The sequence below is a fragment of the Saccostrea echinata genome, unplaced genomic scaffold, assembly GCF_033153115.1.
Source record: "Saccostrea echinata isolate AGI-Se365-2 ecotype Australia unplaced genomic scaffold, CSIRO_AGI_Sech_v1 ptg000015l, whole genome shotgun sequence".
Lineage (NCBI taxonomy): Eukaryota > Metazoa > Mollusca > Bivalvia > Ostreida > Ostreidae > Saccostrea > Saccostrea echinata.
Genome location: NW_026889764.1, coordinates 7,653,717 through 7,672,235, shown reverse-complemented (window position 1 = coordinate 7,672,235; position 18,519 = coordinate 7,653,717). Strand labels below are relative to the sequence as shown.

Genomic DNA, 18,519 nt, shown 5'->3' with positions numbered 1-18,519 from the left:
AGAAGTGTTGGATGAATGTTTCAATATTGTAATGTATTTATATGCCAAAATTTTGAAAGATGGCTAAGTAGTGTTTTTTTTTTGTATGAAATTTACAATGTAAAAAATAAATTGTTTCAATATTATGAATACGTGCTGTTCTCTTACTGCCAGCATTAATGGGAAAATAACAGCGTCTTTGATTAAGTATACATTTTATTAGTGGAGAATATTGGAGGAAAAGTTAAGTATTTTCTATAAGATATTGACGTTCGCTTCATGATTGAGAGGCCCTAGTTTGGTTCTCATTCGCCACGCCGTATCAAATACAAGACATTTATTACATTTTCAAGAGTGAAATACTGTGATTTATTTATTGAATAAAAGTGATATTCTCTCACAGTGTGAAAGGATACCAAAATGATATTCTCTCACAGTGTGAAAGGATATCAAAGTAAAAAATAATTTCTGGCCTGTTATAAGATAGAGATAGTAACTAACCATCTTGATAGAGCTAAAACTGCAAATTTCTTCCCAAATATGTTGCTAAAATCGTTTTCAATCACACAACTGCTAGGCTATGACGTCTCAACCGCCCATCTATGACGTCAAGCCTATGACACTGTGTTAAGAGAAGACAGATGCAAAGGGAAAATCAAAGAAAATGTAATAAAATAGAGGATATTCAATGTTTTGTAGATGAATATGGAATTTATTTCACTCGTGAGAAAGGATTTTTTGATATTTTCACTCGTGCTTCGCACTCGTGAAAATATCAAAAAATCCTGTCCCATTCGTGAAATAAATTCCATATTCATCTACAAAACATTGAATATCCTCTATTTTATTACATTTTCAACAGTGAAATACTGTAATTTATTTATTGAATAAAAGTGATATTTTGACACAGTGTAAAAGGATATCAAAAATGGTAGTCAAATATCAGAAGTGCGGCAAAACTCTCAATTTTCCTTCCCATCACTAAGAGTGTTTAAAAAAAACTGCCTGGCCTGTTATAAGATACAGGGAGTAAATGAACCATTCCGACAGACACAAAACTGCCAAAGTTTCTCCAAATATGTTGTCAATTTAAATCCGTGTTAACAACATTTTTCAATCTTGCAATCGCTTAGCTATGACGTCTCCACTGCTCAACTATGACGTCACAGCCTATGACACCGTGTTACGAAAAGACAAAGTCAAAGGGAAAATCAAAGAAAATGTAATAAACAGAAAATTCAATGTTTTGTAGATGAATATGGAATTTATTTCATTCGTGAGACAGGATATTTTGATATTTTCACTCGTGCTTCGCACTCGTGAAAATATCAAAAAATCCTGTCCCACTCGTGAAATAAATTCCATATTCATTGAATATCCTCTATATATTGGAAAAGGTTTTGTTTGATTGTTTGTTGTTTAACATCCCTCTCCAGAATAATTCACTCATATGGAGACGCCACCACTTGCCGGTTAAGGTATCTGATCCATAATAGCCTCAGATCCAATGAATCTGAATGCATAAAAGATATATGTCGGATGAATACTCAGTATATTTAGACATAATCTTCTTTTAGTATCAATATGTAAGAGTGGAATGTGTCCTAATTTTTGACCTTGTCCTGTGGCTGTCCGTGAAGAGTTACCCCCCTTTGCTTTTAATCAATAAAAATCAATTCTAAAAAAATCTATTTGTTAAAATAATAGTTTTCAATCATTTTTAGCTCACCTGAGCCGAAGGCTCAAGTGAGCTTTTCTGATCACATTTTGTCTGTAGTCCGTCTGTCCGTCTGTCTGTCTGTAAACTTTTCACATTTTCGACTTCTTCTCAAGAACCACTGGGCCAATTTCAACCAAACTTGCCACAAAGTATCCTTGGGTAAAGGGGATTCAAATTTGTTCAAATGAAGGGCCACGCCCTCTTTCAAGGGGAGATAATAAAGAATTAGTGAAAAATTAATAGCATCTTTTAAAAATCTTCTTCTCAAGAACCACAAAGCCAGGGAAGATGAAACTCATGTGGAAGCATCCTCAGGTAGTGTAGATTCAAGTTTGTTCAAATCATGACCCCCGGGGGTAGGGCGGGGCCACAATGGAGGATCAAAGTTTTACATAGAAATATATGGGGAAAAACCTTTAAAAATCTTCTTCTCAAGAACAACAAAGCCATGATGAGTCATATTTATATGGAAGCATCCTCAGGTAGTGTAGATTCAAGTTTGTTCAAATCATGACCCCCGGGGGTAGGGCGGGGCCATAATGGAGGATCAAAGTTTTACATAGAAATATATGGGAAAAACCTTTAAAAATCTTCTCCTCAAGAACAGCAAAGCCATGATGAGTCATATTTATATGGAAGCATCCTCAGGTAGTGTAAATTCAAGTTTGTTCAAGTCATGACCCCCGGGGTTAGGGCGGGGCCACAATGGAGGATCAAAGTTTTACATAGAAATATATGGGAAAAACCTTTAAAAATCTTCTCCTCAAGAACAGCAAAGCCATGATGAGTCATATTTATATGGAAGCATCCTCAGGTAGTGTAGATTCAAGTTTGTTCAAATCATGACCCCCGGGGGTAGGGCGGGGCCACAATGGAGGATCAAAGTTTTACATAGAAATATATATGAAAAACCTTTAAAAATCTTCTTCTCAAGAACAGCAAAGCCATGATTGGTCATATTTATATGGAAGCATCCTCAGGTAGTGTAGATTCAAGTTTGTTCAAATCATGACCCCCGGGGGTAGGGCGGGGCCACAATGGAGGATCAAAGTTTTACATAGAAATATATAGGAAAAATCTTTAAAAATCTTCTTCTCAATGACAGCAAAGCCCTAATTGATCATATTGATATTGAAGCATCCTAAGGTAGTATAGATTTAAATATGTCCAAATCATGACCCCTGGGGGTAGGGTGGGGCCCCAAAGGAGGATAAAAGTTTTACATAGAGATATATAGGAAAAATCTTTAAAAATCTTCTTCTCAAGAACAGCAAAGCCCTGATTGATCATATTTATGTGGAAGTATACTCAGGTAGTGTAGATTCAAGTTTGTTCAAATGTTGCCTCCCTGGGGTTGGGTGGGGCCACAATGGAGTATCAAAGTCTGAAATAGAAATATATAAGAATATTTCTTCTGATGAAGAACTGCAAAGCCATGATTAGTCATTTTGATATGGAAGCATCATCAGGTAGTGTAAATTCAATTCTGTTCAAATGATGACCCCCGAGGGTAGGGTGGGGCCCAATAGGGGGATAGAAAGTTTTACATAAGAACACATAGAAAAAATATTTCTTCTCAAGAACAGAAAAGCTATGTTTAGTCATATTGATATGGAAGCATCTTCAGGTAGTGTAGATTCAAGTTTGTTCAAATGATGACCCCCGAGAGTAGGACGGGGCCACAATGGAGGATCGAATGTTTCATAAGAACATATAGAAAAAATATTTCTTCTCAAGAACAAAAAAGCTATGTTTAGTCATATTGATATGGAAGCATCTTCAGGTAGTGTAAATTCCAGTTGTTCAAATGATGACCCCTGGGATAGGGAGGAGCCACAAGGGGGGATCAAATTTTTACAAAGGAATATATCAGAATTTTTTTTTAAAATCTTCTCAGGTACAACAAAGCCATTTGTTATTTTGACATGGAAGCATCATCAGGTAGTTTAAAATTCAAGCCCCCCCCCCCCCCCCGAAATCTTTTCAATACTGAACTGATTTGTGCTCTTGCCTATCCACTGTGCTCAGGTGAGCAATGTGGCCCATGGGCCTCTTGTTATATTCCTAATAATTCAATACATCTTTCCACCATAGCATTTATTGATATTCTTAGTATTTAATTTTTTTTTTTTCAAAAATTTGCGTGTCCCCATATACCTCAGTGCAATCTTCATTAATTAATTACTGCTTAGGTCATTATATTTTTGAAAATTTCTCTTGGTAAATCCTTTTCTACTCTAAAATGCCTTGAATTAATATCAGAGTATATAATACATGATGTATATTTAAAGTTAGAAAATTAGGTCCTAATATGGGACGGATACCTTAAGGGCTGCAAATTTAAACCTATACTCAGTACTCAGGACCATGGAGTAGTAAGGGATCTTTTTCGAGCCAGCACCTACTACGACACAGGGCCTCGGTTTATATGAACACGGTAAAAACACAGATCACTGGAAACGCTAGAGAGGTTCAGGAGAAGTAAGCATCCCCTTTCACTGGACTCGCTCTCTTGCAGCCTTCTGTATTGATCAGGTAAACGGGAGTTATTCGTAGCCAAAATTTGTTTAAAACATTATGGCGCGACATGATGAAAATACGTATACTACCAAAATAAACGTCTTTGCAAACAAGTTCGTTATAACGATAGTAGAATTTGCAAAATGCTTAAAATAGATTGTAGAAAGCCTTGTAAGATTAACTTAGATATAATTTTTATGAAATAGGTGAAGATTATGAACAATGATCGATCTCAAAAATATTCATACAATACAAATCTGAGAACAGGGCATGAACGTGCCCCCTGGATATCAGAGGTAGGATCTGGTGCCCAGGAGGAGAGGGCATCCCCTGTCGATCGGTCACAATCGCCATGATCAAAAAGTAATTTATTTGATATATATATATATATATATATATATATATATATATATATATATATATATATATATATATATATATATATATATATATATATGGAATAATCCGTAGTCAAATTTAGTATAAAAACAAAGGCCCAACAATTGGTATGTCGGTCAAAAACGACCCAATGTTGGATTGTATTTGCTAACAAGGTCATTATAAAACCATTTATAACAACCTTAAGGAGCTGACCCCTGTTTTATATTTCCATCAGCAGAGTTAATTAAACAAAAATCGTCTTTATGAGAAGAAGACACTTAATTGTTGTACATGTGGCCTTCAGCTCGACGACGTTTTATCAATTAACAATAGTTTCTTCCATTCACACGTCGACTCGATATATCCAAGTGAACTTGAAATAAAAGATACACAGATTCTGACACATCTGTTTCATACTTGGATATTTTACTAGAAAAAAACATTAATGGTAACCTAACAACAAAACTTTATGATAAACGTGACGATTCAATTTTTCTATCGTCAACTTCCCTTACTTATGTAGGAATATATCCTTATCACCTGCATATTGAGTTTATATTTCCCAGTTGATTCTATACGCGAGAGCATGCTCCACGTACAAAGAATTTCTAAAATGAAGCAAGCTATTGATAAAGAAGTTGATGAAACAAGGATATCAGCAGTCTCGTTTAAAGTCATCATTTTGCAAGTTTTATGGTTGATGCAATGACCTTGTCAGCAAATACAATCTATCATTAAGTCGAATGCAGACTGACATTTTCATACTAATTGATAGGCCATTTCTAGTATTTATACACTGAATTGTCTGTGGATTTTTCCTTTTTTTCCCGATCATGACAAGAAGCACATGGCGGGTGTGACCAGTCGGCTGGGGATGCTCACTCCTCCATGGCACCTGATCCCACCTCTGATGTTTTAGAGGTCCGTGCTCTCTGCTCCTGATTTGTATCGTTTGAATGGCCTTCAGAGCTTGAATACTGTTAGTTATCTCCATATTTCATTAAGCCATTATTTACCGTAAACACTGAATTGTCTACGGATTTTTCCGTTTGTCCAATCATGACAATGAGCACACGGCGGGTGCATGTGACTGGTCGACAGAGGATGCCCACTCCTCCATGGCACCTGATCCTAACTCGGATGTTTTATGTGTTTGCTCTGCTCCCGATTTGTATTGTTTCAATGGACTTTTATCTTGATTACTGTTCGTTATCTGAATAATTCAACGTTTTATTGCAGTTGCTTGGCTTGGTTTAAAAAAAGGATCGTACTCGGAACATGCTCTTGCATACCAAATCAGTTGCGAGATGTAAACACCATATACAGGTAATTCTGGAATATTACTAAATATGAAATAGAAGATGACAATGGAAGAGCAACTAAATGTTATCCCGTTAACTATTAGTTTATTGTTAAGTTTGTCATTAACATCTATAGTCAGTAAATCCTCCAAATATATAACAGATGTGGCAGACTTTATGATATGTCTTATTTCGATTTTGCTACGATATATCTATCGAGTCGACATATGAATGAGCTAGGATATATCTATCTATCCAGCCGACATATGAATGAAAGTAGCTATAAAAAGTAACTAAGAAAAAAAGTCTTGTGAATTGATAAAACGTCAATATAACCTTCTATATTCCGAAAATGTAAAAGAATATACATGTAATTAAAAATAAAGATCAATTGTATGAGTCATAAGAATTTTTTTCAATAAAATATTTAAGATAACGATTGTTTGTACTAGGCACATCATGATAAGCTTGTTTTAATGTATTTCATTAAGGCGATAAAACGATGTGGTAAACTTGTTTGAGACTAATGTGTCTCCTTTAAATATAGTTTTCCTAAATTTCTTTAAAAAATTATGTGATTTCCATATTGCTGTGTGAATGGTATCTTCATACCTGCTGTATTCTTAAGAATTTGCGGATTTCGGGGTGGGCAGATGCATTTAGAATACAGCATATAAAGGTTGGTATGACCTCATTTTATGTGTTGTTCACGAAAAATAAAAATCCTTCTTTCAAATATAGTTTTATCTTCCAGTTAGTGCTAAAAACCTATTGTATATAACTCTAGATCCTTCCTGTTAAAAGAATAACATTGCAGGAAGGAACACTTCATTTCTGGTTATTGCAGCAAACAATTAGTTCTGGAGGGATGTAATTAATGTAAGCCAGATAATGAGAAATTGGATTATTGGAAAGGAATAAGAAGTGCAGTATATGTACATATCACTGTTGCAATATGAAAAACCTATGAAATATAGTCTTACAAAAATATATGCTGAATAATGCAAAGTATACATGAGTGTTTTCCTCAAAACATTTTGAAAACCTTTAGTGACGTAGGTTAAATTTCATTCTCAGTTCATTATTCCACACACCTGCTTCTTATGACTTTGACATTTCATCTTGTAACTGACATTATTTATCGACAATATCCGTGCTTTCAATTTGGGGTCCATCACAATTTTTTTGTATTGGAATTGTTCTCTCCACTGAACTATGCTTTATGTTGTACATCATGTACATATGATCCCGATTATTTCATTTCTTGGGGTGACGGCGCTGGTGGTGGTGATGGTGCTGGTGGCGGTACTGGTGCTGGTGGCGCTACTGGTGCTGGTGGTGGTGGTGGTGGAGGAGGAGGAGGAAAGTTTTCATTCGTATGTTGAGAAGATTCATTAAGTTGTGTTGATGGCTTGTCCTCACTAATATCAATTAGAAGTTCAACAGGTGCCTCGGGTTCTTTCTTTTTATCCAATGACTCTACAGCAAGTTGTCCACCTTCACCACCTTTCTGTGCAAATGTTTCTGTATTTCTACTTATATGGTTTCCATCAGGATTGACTGAATCTTTATTTTGTGTGGTATTTTTACTATCATGATGTCCTCCAGGATTTGCTGGATCTGTATTTTGCTTCGTACCCTCATCCATGTTTTGGATTACTGTGACGTCAGCAAGAACTTCCGGATTAGAAGTGTAGCGGTCAGAGGTGGCCAATCCGTCTTTAATCATTTGTAACATACTCAGACGCTGTTTGTTTTCTTCTGCACGGGAGAATGTCTCCAACCTTTGGTTATCCTGTGGTGGACCATCCCCTAATGATGCAGTGCTTGGCCTGAAAATGGCTTCTTGTTTTATAACCGGCTCTCGTGTCTGAAAATGATTTCAAACCTGAAAAATATCTATTTTTCTCTTGCACAATCTGATTTTGTTTATTTCTTAATATTAGCATTTAATGAACTGAATTTTTCTTTAGATAAGGGAGCTACATGCTAGATTTTTTGAGTAGAAGGAATCAATGACCCTTTCTTCAGAAATAGTTGTGTAATACAATACGAAATACAGTCTGACTTGCCATATACGGACCGCCCACTACATCAATCTCAAACTGTTCATATGGAGTTCTCAATCTATTCCTGCTGTAAAAAAACATCGTTAATTTGAATCATATCTATCACCATGTCTATGAATAATAGAATCTAATATATTCGGTTGTATAAATGTTGAAAGATGAAAAAATAAAACTCACCGTTTTCTTACACAAACCACTAAAATAAGAAGCAACAAGATGCATAGAACGGATCCCAGAGCAATCACAGCTATCAAAAGATATCTTTTTTCTTCATCCAGATCTTAAAAGAAATATAGCTTTAGTAATAACGCTGCTTGTTTGTAAAGATGACATTTAAAAGACTAATATCTATACAAAGACAATAGATGCGATCAAATAAATTGTTCTTTTAAACGATAACACGAATTTTGGATGCGAAAGTCACACGTCAAACTTTACAAGTGTGTACCTGCAATCTGGTTTTTCAGTTTGTTTATCTGTCCCTCTAAAAGATTAATTGTCGATGACCCCATGGATTTCGAAGTGGCGGTATCTACTGAAATAGTGTAAATATGTAGAACTTAATGACAGGTCACCCAAGTCATTCAAATTAGCTACATCTTTCCATGCCTACCCTTTTTACAAAATCTATTGAATATTTTAACTATTAAATCAAAGGTTAAAATTTTATCAAACATTCTTTTATAGAAAAGAAGTTTGTATACTTGCTTACACTCACCTGTTGAGGAAACTGAGGGAGGTATCGGTGGAGAAGAGTGTTTTATAGGAATACTTGATGTACGTGCAATAGTTGTTGGGACTGATGTTGTTACAACTATCTTAGTGCCTTGTGATGAAAATGTGCTTGCCGACGATGAACTAGCTATAGTTGCTAATGACAAAGAGCATGCTCATGCAGATATAATTAATGACAGTGAATCAATGTTAATGAAGATAAGAATGCAACGGGATAAAAATTAGCAATTTCTGAAGATGAAGATACTAGCCATTGATGTGTGTGTAAATGATAGGTTTATGTGCTTTATGAAGTTGAATACTTAATGAAGTTGAATACTAGTATGTAAAATCGGTCGATTGATGTAATAACGTTAACGAAGGTGCATAGATACCTTGCAAAGTAGTTGAGGGATTTTTTGAAGTTGTTGATGAGAATGTACGACTAGTTGATTCTTGAGTAGAAATAGAAGAGCGACTTTTCTCTTTTGTATTAGTACTGTTGACTGTTGTTTGAATGTCTGTAACTGTTGGCATATCACTGCTCTTTTCAGATGTTGTTGATAATGTAGTTTTTGTATTGATTGAAGTTAAAAAGTCTGTGATGGCTTCTGATATAGGACTTAATGTTGAAGAAGATGGTGTTGATTCTGTTTCAGCAGACGCTGCTCTTGTAGTTGTTGTAAACATCCCTGATGTATTGAATGGTGATTCATCTGTTTCTGAACTCATCATTAGGACAGTTGTTGGTTCTGGAGATGTCGAAGCCATGATTGTACTTACAAAAGACATGCTCAAGTATGTAAAGAATAATCTTGCCATTTCCACGATGCCTGAGTCTAGATAAAAAATAAAAAAAATCAACATGTGTATAGTAATTCGTGTAAAATGAACATCATTCAGGTAACAAGTTTTTAAAAACAGTATCATTAGATGAAACGTGAGTAAGTATATGGAATATTATTGAAACCAATTGATAGTTTTGTTACCAAGCTTAAATCATTTAATTTGCATGAGGCAACGTGCATTCAAGAAAAAAAAAATCATATAACACTAGCATGAATATTGCTTCCTCACCTTTGATTTTTTTCATTAAAATTTATTTATAAATTTGACATACTTCCGTTTAATGTGCTTTAAGTCTTGTGGATAAACATTAAATTACCGGTAATATCATCAATAGAACCTTGTGTATCATTAATAAGTGATGTTTTATTTCCCTTTTATTGTAAATTGGTTTTCAATTCTTCATGGGTAGACCTTACCTATCGTACATACTCTTTACATGATTATTAACCCAATGTCATCTTTTGTTTCAAATTGTAAATATATTCTTTATTTTTTAAAAATGCAGTTGCTCATACATTAGCATTTTTACTGTTCCTTTTTTAACCCATGAATTAACTTTTGGGTGTGCAAATTATTCATTTATATTGCATCCCAGGGTCATTTTATAGCTTATGCAGCTTTTCTTCCGGAAAGAGGTATTTAGGAATGAGTAGGGAATTTCCATGATAATACATATGCAGATAAACTATAATTAAAAGTCAACGTATTTAGTAACACCATAACAGCGAAACAGCATTTTAAGTTTTTCTAAGGAAATTATTTTTGACGAATAACAGAAGCTCCCCTTGAATTCATTTACTGATTGATTTAAAAAAAAAATTTCGGAAACAACAGAGGAATTTTTAGTACTGTGCATGTATGTTATCATGGTCCGAAAATAATACAAAATGAAGAGCTATAGAAAACCTAAATAAAAAAGAAAATACGAAACGAATTTTTCATTGCAAGAAAGAAAAAAAGAAAAACAGAAAGAAAGAACCTTATCTGTACACGTTTCCTGATGATATCGGCTTTGCCATATATGATTCTAAGAAACTAAGCAGAAAATTATTCCAAAGCGACAACAAACATCGTGTAGTAATGTAACATTTCTGAACAACGTTAACAAACCATAGACGTTTTTGTTGTTGTTTTAAACAAAATGAGTAACAGTAAGGAGGAAGATTTACTCATATAATGTTGTCTGTTAACCGGTAGTGAATACTTGTCTATCTACATGTAGAAATCAAGATATTCTTTTCAACGATGACAACAAAATTTCTTTTCGAATTTCTTCTATTTAAAGATCCCTTTTCTTCATTCACTCGATTGCCTTTGAAATACAATATCCACTAAAATATATTCACGTACTTTAAAGAATGTAACAAAAAACCAAAATCTTCCTGGATATTTTTTAGCCACGATAACTAATTTTGTTATATTATTATTATTATTATATATATATATATATATATATATATATATATATATATATATATATATATATATATATACTGTATATGCGATGTTGATGATTTCCCTTTGTGCAATAAATAAGATTAAACACAATAAATGCAAGCACATATCTTTACTGTGTATACTTTAACGGAAAGCAAAGCAAAGGTTTTGTGTTTTTGATGTTCGGAAATTGCATTTAAATCTCTTTTTTTTTTTAATGTGAAAAAGACAGTTTACGTGGTGTATTCGCCATAAACAAGGCAATGACTATTGGATGACAGAACATCAACTCAATAGACTGTGAGGCTGAATAAAAATTGAGAAACTAATAGTATTGCATAACCAAAGTATAAAGGGAAGGTGTCGCTTAAAAAGTGTGGTACGTGATAACACATTGAACTTTTAACTTAATAAATGTATAATTTTAATTTCCGACAGAAAATTAAGATGTTAAAAATACCAAAAGTATTACATGTTCTCCATAAAATAAACACATGAGTGTAATATTGTGAAGGAAGACGCGTACACAGACAGCAAATGCATTCCCTTTTTACACCATGTATAGTTTAATTGAACAAAAGCATCTTAAGAAAAGACGTTTGTTTGTTTTCTTCGAAAAATGTACTACTCTTGTGGCCTGCATAACAGTTATTTTAGTGACAAATATAAAGTGCAAAATCTCAAAAGCGTTTTTCTTTGATTAACACAGATAATGATAATGAAGGAGACATAATTTTTATTTGATTTGTATTGTATAATGGACTTTTGAGCTTGAATACTGTTCGTTATCTTCATATATTTCATTACACTTACAAAAAACAAACACGTAGCGAATTAATATTAATTCAAATGTCCAAGTATTGAGTTAAAATATCTTCTACTTACCAAGATACTCCTACCGTTGAATTATTTCCTCATGGCTCGTTCTATTTTCTTCCTGATGAGTGTACATACACACATTATATTTACTAATTCAGTGATTCTCCATATCTGGTATGTACACCTGTGTACGTCCTTTCTTTTTGTATGTGTTTGTTGAAAAGGAAGTGATTTGGGATTCGTTCTTCGTTCATATGTAAAAAGAATCATGCAGGCTTGTTACAGTTTTCTTCCATAAGAGCAAGTGATAATGTTCATTTATTCATTTCCTTAAATGCATGAAAACGTATTAATCAAACTATTATTTAGCTTCTTCATTACTTGTTGCATTATAGAAGTTCTTGTGTTTTAAGCATACATCTTCCACAATTTGCGTTTTTCCTCAATGACAGTATATATATTTTATCACTCAAAAAGCTGAAAATAGATATCCTTCCTTCTAGATCGACATTTTGATTTTTTGAAACAAAACTTTAAGAGGACAGGCAAAATGAAAAGATTCAATGTCAATTAAGATAAAAAATCAATATTTTTTCAAGAATTTTTGCTTTGACCTCTTTTAAATATTGTTGCAACTTAAATGAAGCTTTTTCCTTCCTTTCTTATTTGTTTAAAAGTGACAACATCTTCTTCATTGACAGCTTGTTTTTGGAGTATACAGACACAAACCAAAAAATATGCTCTGTTAGACTTAAATGATATTCTTATCATAACTGCGGCACACTATTTCTTAAACTATAAATATACTAGGTAATTTTTCTGCTTCCTGTTGAATGCATAGAGAAAGTGAGCAAAATGCATTAAGTAAAGCACTACTGGCACGTAATAAAATTGAATGATATTATCAAAAGAGCGTACTTTAAATGAAAGAAGAAATATAAGATTACAGAGGTTCAACAATTTAAACAAAGCGTGCTCATTTTCTTTCCTTACTGAATATTCCTCAGAAATTAGTGTCAACAAAATTTTACTATAGTAAAATATGAAAATAAAGCATTCACTCCTTTTGCCAACGCTTCTATATTATATATAGCTAAATAAATATGAGCTTAACATTTGTTTAAAAAGGAAGCAAAAAAAAAAAAAAAGATATAAAATACACTCTTAACTTATCGTTGTTACGACTAATTTCACACCCAGTGTAACATCAAGGACCTGATAGCCTCAAGGATGTGATATAAAACAGATTGCTGTACCAACAGGATTGTAGAAGATGCTTGAGTACTTAAAAATTAGCAGAGCTCTCTTCGACTAAAAAGGACCTAGTGTTGTACTGGGTGGGGACAATCTAAGGTCAGGAATGACGGTGTACCAATTGGTTTATATCACGAGAAAAGGGTCCAAATAAGAGTTTTTACATGCTGTTATGAATATTAATTGTGTAAAAAAACAAAAAAAAAGGAAAAAAAAAACTCTACTTCTGATTCAGAGTCATAAATAGCATAATTATGTAGTGTGTCGAGAGAAAAAAAACATTTAAAAAAAACACGTCAAGTAACGAATGTAAATAATTAACTTTAGTCTCAACAGCAAAGTACTGGTATCACACTTTTGATATTGAATACCAATGAAATATTTATAATATTCTACAATAAAAAAGCTAAATTAAACACTAAATACTGTATACCTAGAACTAATCTTCTATATTGAACAACAAACAAAGATACAAACAACCTTGTTATGTACATATATTTTTAAGTTGTTTGACAACGCTTTTTAAAAAGATCTTTAGCCATCACAGGTACAGTGTGCTCACCAACGAGTGATTAGAGTTTACTGTCCCGGGCGACCATATCTTGATTTTGAATAACTGGTGAGGCAAAACTATTGTTAAGGCTATCATTAAGGGGTATTTCTTCCATGACTATCCCTTGTGAAGCATTGGCTCTCGCTTCTGCGTTTTCTTGAGGTTTAAAGGTTGCAGAGTAAGACGCAGGGATACTCTCATCCCCCAAAGACGCTGTGCTTTCTCTGTAAGGATTGTGTGCAATATTGAAGTATGGTCTTCTGGTCTATAAATCAGAAAAAAGAATAAATGATGTGTTAAGTTTTGCTTGCCAGTGTTACCTTAAACAGGTATGCTCATTCGGAAATTACATGTATAAAGTATTGAGTATGAAGTTTATATAATGCTTTTATTTTTTTGAAAATATTTTGAAGTCTTCTCCAGAGGGATATTCTTTCTTACCTTACATTGTTAAGTAATTAAAAAAAAATATACGAATTTTATACTTATAATTAAAACAGTTTTAACTAAATGAGTTTGATAACTATAAATAAAGCAGTTTAAATATAACTATTCATTTAATGATGACAACTCACCACCTCTTCTTTCGAACGCTCCACGTCAACTTTTTCTCCATGCATTTCTTCAAATGGAGATTTTACAGGACGCATTCTTAAATTAAGAAATAAAACTTGAATGAATTTTTGAAAAATCCTAAATCTTAAACTCATAACGTACCCTTCTCTAATTGAGATGATGTAATATGTGAATATTTTATGAAATATTTTATCACATCATATACATTATTTCTATGCTGAATTTTAAAGGATTGAACTCGTCAGAATCAAAATATTTTTTTTAAAAATTGTGATTACACAATTAACTTAAAAAACCCAAAACAATTACTGTAGTTTTCAGTTATATTGAAATGTAATAACAATGTACATCGTAGAAAAAAGAATAGATATTTTTATATTTTCTATATTAATATTTATCGAAAAATGATACTAAACACAAAAAACCTTTGTCTTATAAAGTAAAGAATACATGCGACCACAACCATTGCTAAAATCACACTCAGCACTGCAACCGCTGCTCTCAGTGATGTAATTCTGCCATTCAGTTCTGGTGTTTAAAAAGCAATTGAAAGAAATATGCTGATAAATTCCTCTAATCATATATCCAACTTTTTATCAGTACTGATGGTAAATAAATAAATTTACTTACTTTTATTGATTTAAATATTGCATTTTGAAGTTGTCTCACATATAGACGATGAAAACATATCAACATTGATTTTATAGATTGTTTCAAACCTCACCTGATATATTTGAGTAAAGGCTATCAATTTCATTGATATAGCGGTTGGTAGTCAAGTCTGTTGTCCCCTCTTTTGAGGATGACGCTAATGTGGTTGGCGATTTCGTAACTTCTAGTGTTGATGATTTTGTTGATATTGTAGTTGCTTGTGATTCCGTTGTTTTTAAAGTTGTTGATGATTCTGTTGTCATAGCTGATGAGGATTCTGTCAATTTCATAGTTGATGAATTTGTTGTAATAGCTGATGAGGAATCTGTCAGTTTCATAGTTGATGAATTTGTTGTAATAGCTGGTGAGGATGTTGTAGGTTCCATAGTTGATGATTCTGTTGGTGTCTTAGTTGATTGTGATTCTTCTGACGTCGTAGTTGGCGATGATGATTCTGAAAGTGTCATAGTTGAAGTTGATCCTACTGAAGTCAAAGTTATTGTTGATTCTACTGACGTCATATTTGGTGATATTTCTGTAGAAATACTTTCTGATGTTTTTGACTTTGTTGTCGGGGCAGTTGTAGCTGGTGGTGTTGTAGTATTTTGTGTTGTTGATGATGTTGTCGAAGTTGAAAATGTTTTTGATGATGTTCCCGAAGTTAAAGATGTACTTGCTATTGATGAAACATCCAACTTTGCAGTGTTGTTTTTCATATCAATGTTCGTGCTCATCGTGACTTTTTCTGTTGTTTGTTCTTGTGTTGTAATTGGTTCTATTGTTGTAGTTTCTGATGTTTGCATTGTTCTAGCATTTGTCGCTAAGCTATTTTGGTCTTCGCCTTTGGTAGATATCTCTGTTGTTGTTGTTGGTACATTAGTTGATGAAGTAGTTAAATCATTTTTTATTGATGACGAAAAAAGTGACGATGAATGTTCTGATGAGGAAGAAAAAGTACTTTGATCTTCCGAAGTTGTTGATGATAAATAGGAAGATAAAATGCAAATTACTGAAACAAGAAGAATCGACATTTACGGAGACAAAAACTGAATTAAATTAATAGATGAGTATATATCTTAATATTTACAAATCTTTTATTGATTGCACTTCATTTATGCGTCTTATTTTTAATTTACAATGAAACCCGTATATTACATGCAAGAGAAAAAGAGTCAGAGTATTTACCTAAAAGTGTCAGTTGTAATATTTCAGAGAGTCCACCCATCGTAGTAAGGTACTGTAAATTATACTAGTTCTGCCCTGTAAAGACAGTCGAATATAGAATATATACGCACAGGAATTTTTAAGTATGGATCATCTAAACTATTTAGCTTTGGGAGAATAAAATTGTTGTAGAATCCCCTTTTAGACCTTGAATTCGCAAGCCATAAATGTTTATACAGCATCTTGAAGAATTTCTTCTTTATGTGAAGCATTAAAACCCATCATAACGAGCGATATATATATATATATATATATATATATATATATATATATATATATATATATATATATATATATATATATATATATATATGTATATACTCTTATTATTTGCTTGACTTATCAACATTTTTTTTTTTACCGTACACTTCTCATGCTTCTTACAACCGTCTGTTCCTCCTCACATAGATAAAAATTTTGAATGTGTGCATAAAACAACAGGAAAAAGGTCACCATATGAAGTCATACATATGCAATTGGTAATATTAACCTCAATATAATGTCATAACCCCTTCCGTATATTAAGTAATTAATAAATACATGGTGAATTCGTCCGAGATAATCTCATTTACCGGATACTGTTCTGAAGTAAAGATGAGGTTCTGAATCATATGAATGGTCAGAATTTCATACTGCATTACAGTTGGTGTATGACAGGCTAAATATTGATGATGATGATGATGATAATAATTACAACGACCAAAAGCAAGATAATGTAAATACACTGTTTATACTGTATACATGTATATATTCATTGTTTAGTTTCAAAACTTTCTGAAAAATAATAAGGATTTAACTTAATTTATGGAGAAAGGCTAAATTAGGTAAATTAAGTAACTAAATATGCATTTAGTAAAGAGGAGGATGACTGTTTATTAAAATACCATCTTCAATAGCTCTTGAACATGCTTGAAATTTTATTATGCTATAAAATCGAAAGGCAAAATATTGAATTTATGATTTAAATTTAGTTTATTGTGCGACTTTGTGTAATAGACATGTACATGTAGGACAAATTAGGTAAAAAAAATATAACGAATTTTCTTTCCTTGAAATAAATAGACTTACGGAACAGGGGACGTGTTCCTTTAATTTTACTAATATATACTTTACAATGAAAAATAAAGCTAAGTTACAGCTGTGCCTTCTAAAAAATTCGCCTGTAAATCATGCATACTAAATCATAAAAAAGCAAAACTATTTAAGAGTGTGTCCCTTCCTTCAAAAATAAGGTCTGGTAACCTTTTTTTTTGCTTGTCAAAATATGTTAGGTTGTTGTCACCCCCCCCCCCCCCCCCGGCCCACGCCCTTCCCTGCCTGAATCAGACCTATTTATAGTTAAGAAATTAATCCATACAGGAAATAATACCTTATTCAGCAATGGCATCATTTTACTTGTAAACAGACTTTAAACAATTTATGAGAGTGTAAAAGATGCCCAATTTGTTGATGCCTAAACATTACCGCTATACCCAGCAAAGTGTGTCATGCCAGTAAGGGGTATCAATTTTTGTCACGGGGGATTGGCAGTGCATAGTTGAAGTCTATTGATCCGAACATTTTCTTGACATAGAATCAACTTTAAAAGGTGCATTAACATGTGTATTTGAAATAAACATGTTATTGCACCTTATTTTGTTAAATTAATATAGAACAAACATGTATTTACGGCAAGAGAGAGAGAGAAAGTTGCAGTAAAAATCCCTCTAAAACGAATCGATCGTAAAAAAAAAAATAAATGACTTTTGATTGCAACAGACCGCAATTAAATGATTTAAGATGCACATACCTTATTTTTTTTTTCCTGACTACTGACATTTATACCCCAGGAAATCCATTTCTCTTCCGGGATGTTTGAAGTACTAAGTACGCTGGTTTTTTTTTTTTTCCTTTTTTTCAATCTGATGCTAGAGACTAAAATCCGCTGTCAGAACGAGGAAGTTTAAATTCCTTTCTACGTGTTTTCTTTCTTTTTTTTACTTATAGATAGTGACCGGGTTAGAAAATGATATCTCCGAAATCGAAGCAATTTGAGGGATTTAAATCTAACAGAGCGTAAATTCTTCACGCTGGATATCTAATGCGTTAGTGGTGAATCTGTCGTTGTACATTTATAAGGACATATATCTAGGTTGACGATAGTGTATTATTCATGGGCGGTTATGTGCATTCGTAATATAAAACGTGACATAACAAACATTCGGATTTATCAGTACCTTATCACTGTTTTGTCATACTCCTATTGTTTTATAATACACCCATTGTTTCAAGCTTTATGTTTTATTTGTACCGTAATATGAAAATAGAAATAAAATAGATACGTATAAATCGAAGAGATACATGTGTTAAAGTAATAATAAAAGGAGAGAGAAAGAGAGAGAGTTCGAGTTCGCGTTCACTTCCATAATTTTCGAGTGTAACATTATTTTCAAAGGAAAATATTCAATATTATAATTCAATATTTGGTCAGGT

The 18,519-nt window shown here is 32.9% G+C and overlaps 1 protein-coding gene across 1 annotated transcript; it reads right to left on the bottom strand.

The window, feature by feature from the left end:
- Positions 1-6,306: 6,306 nt before the first annotated feature.
- LOC133188054 (mucin-2-like) lies at positions 6,307-18,087 on the bottom strand. Its single transcript, XM_061323443.1, has 12 exons — positions 17,833-18,087; positions 16,009-16,078; positions 14,897-15,832; positions 14,598-14,700; positions 14,172-14,247; positions 13,618-13,861; positions 11,208-11,276; positions 9,080-9,523; positions 8,419-8,505; positions 8,148-8,250; positions 7,974-8,037; positions 6,307-7,771 (listed from the first exon to the last, which is right to left on the bottom strand). The coding sequence occupies exons 2-12, from the start codon at positions 16,046-16,048 to the stop codon at positions 7,154-7,156; spliced, it is 2,784 nt and encodes a 927-aa protein (XP_061179427.1). The 5' UTR covers positions 16,049-16,078; positions 17,833-18,087; the 3' UTR covers positions 6,307-7,153.
- Between the last annotated feature and the right edge of the window lie 432 nt (positions 18,088-18,519).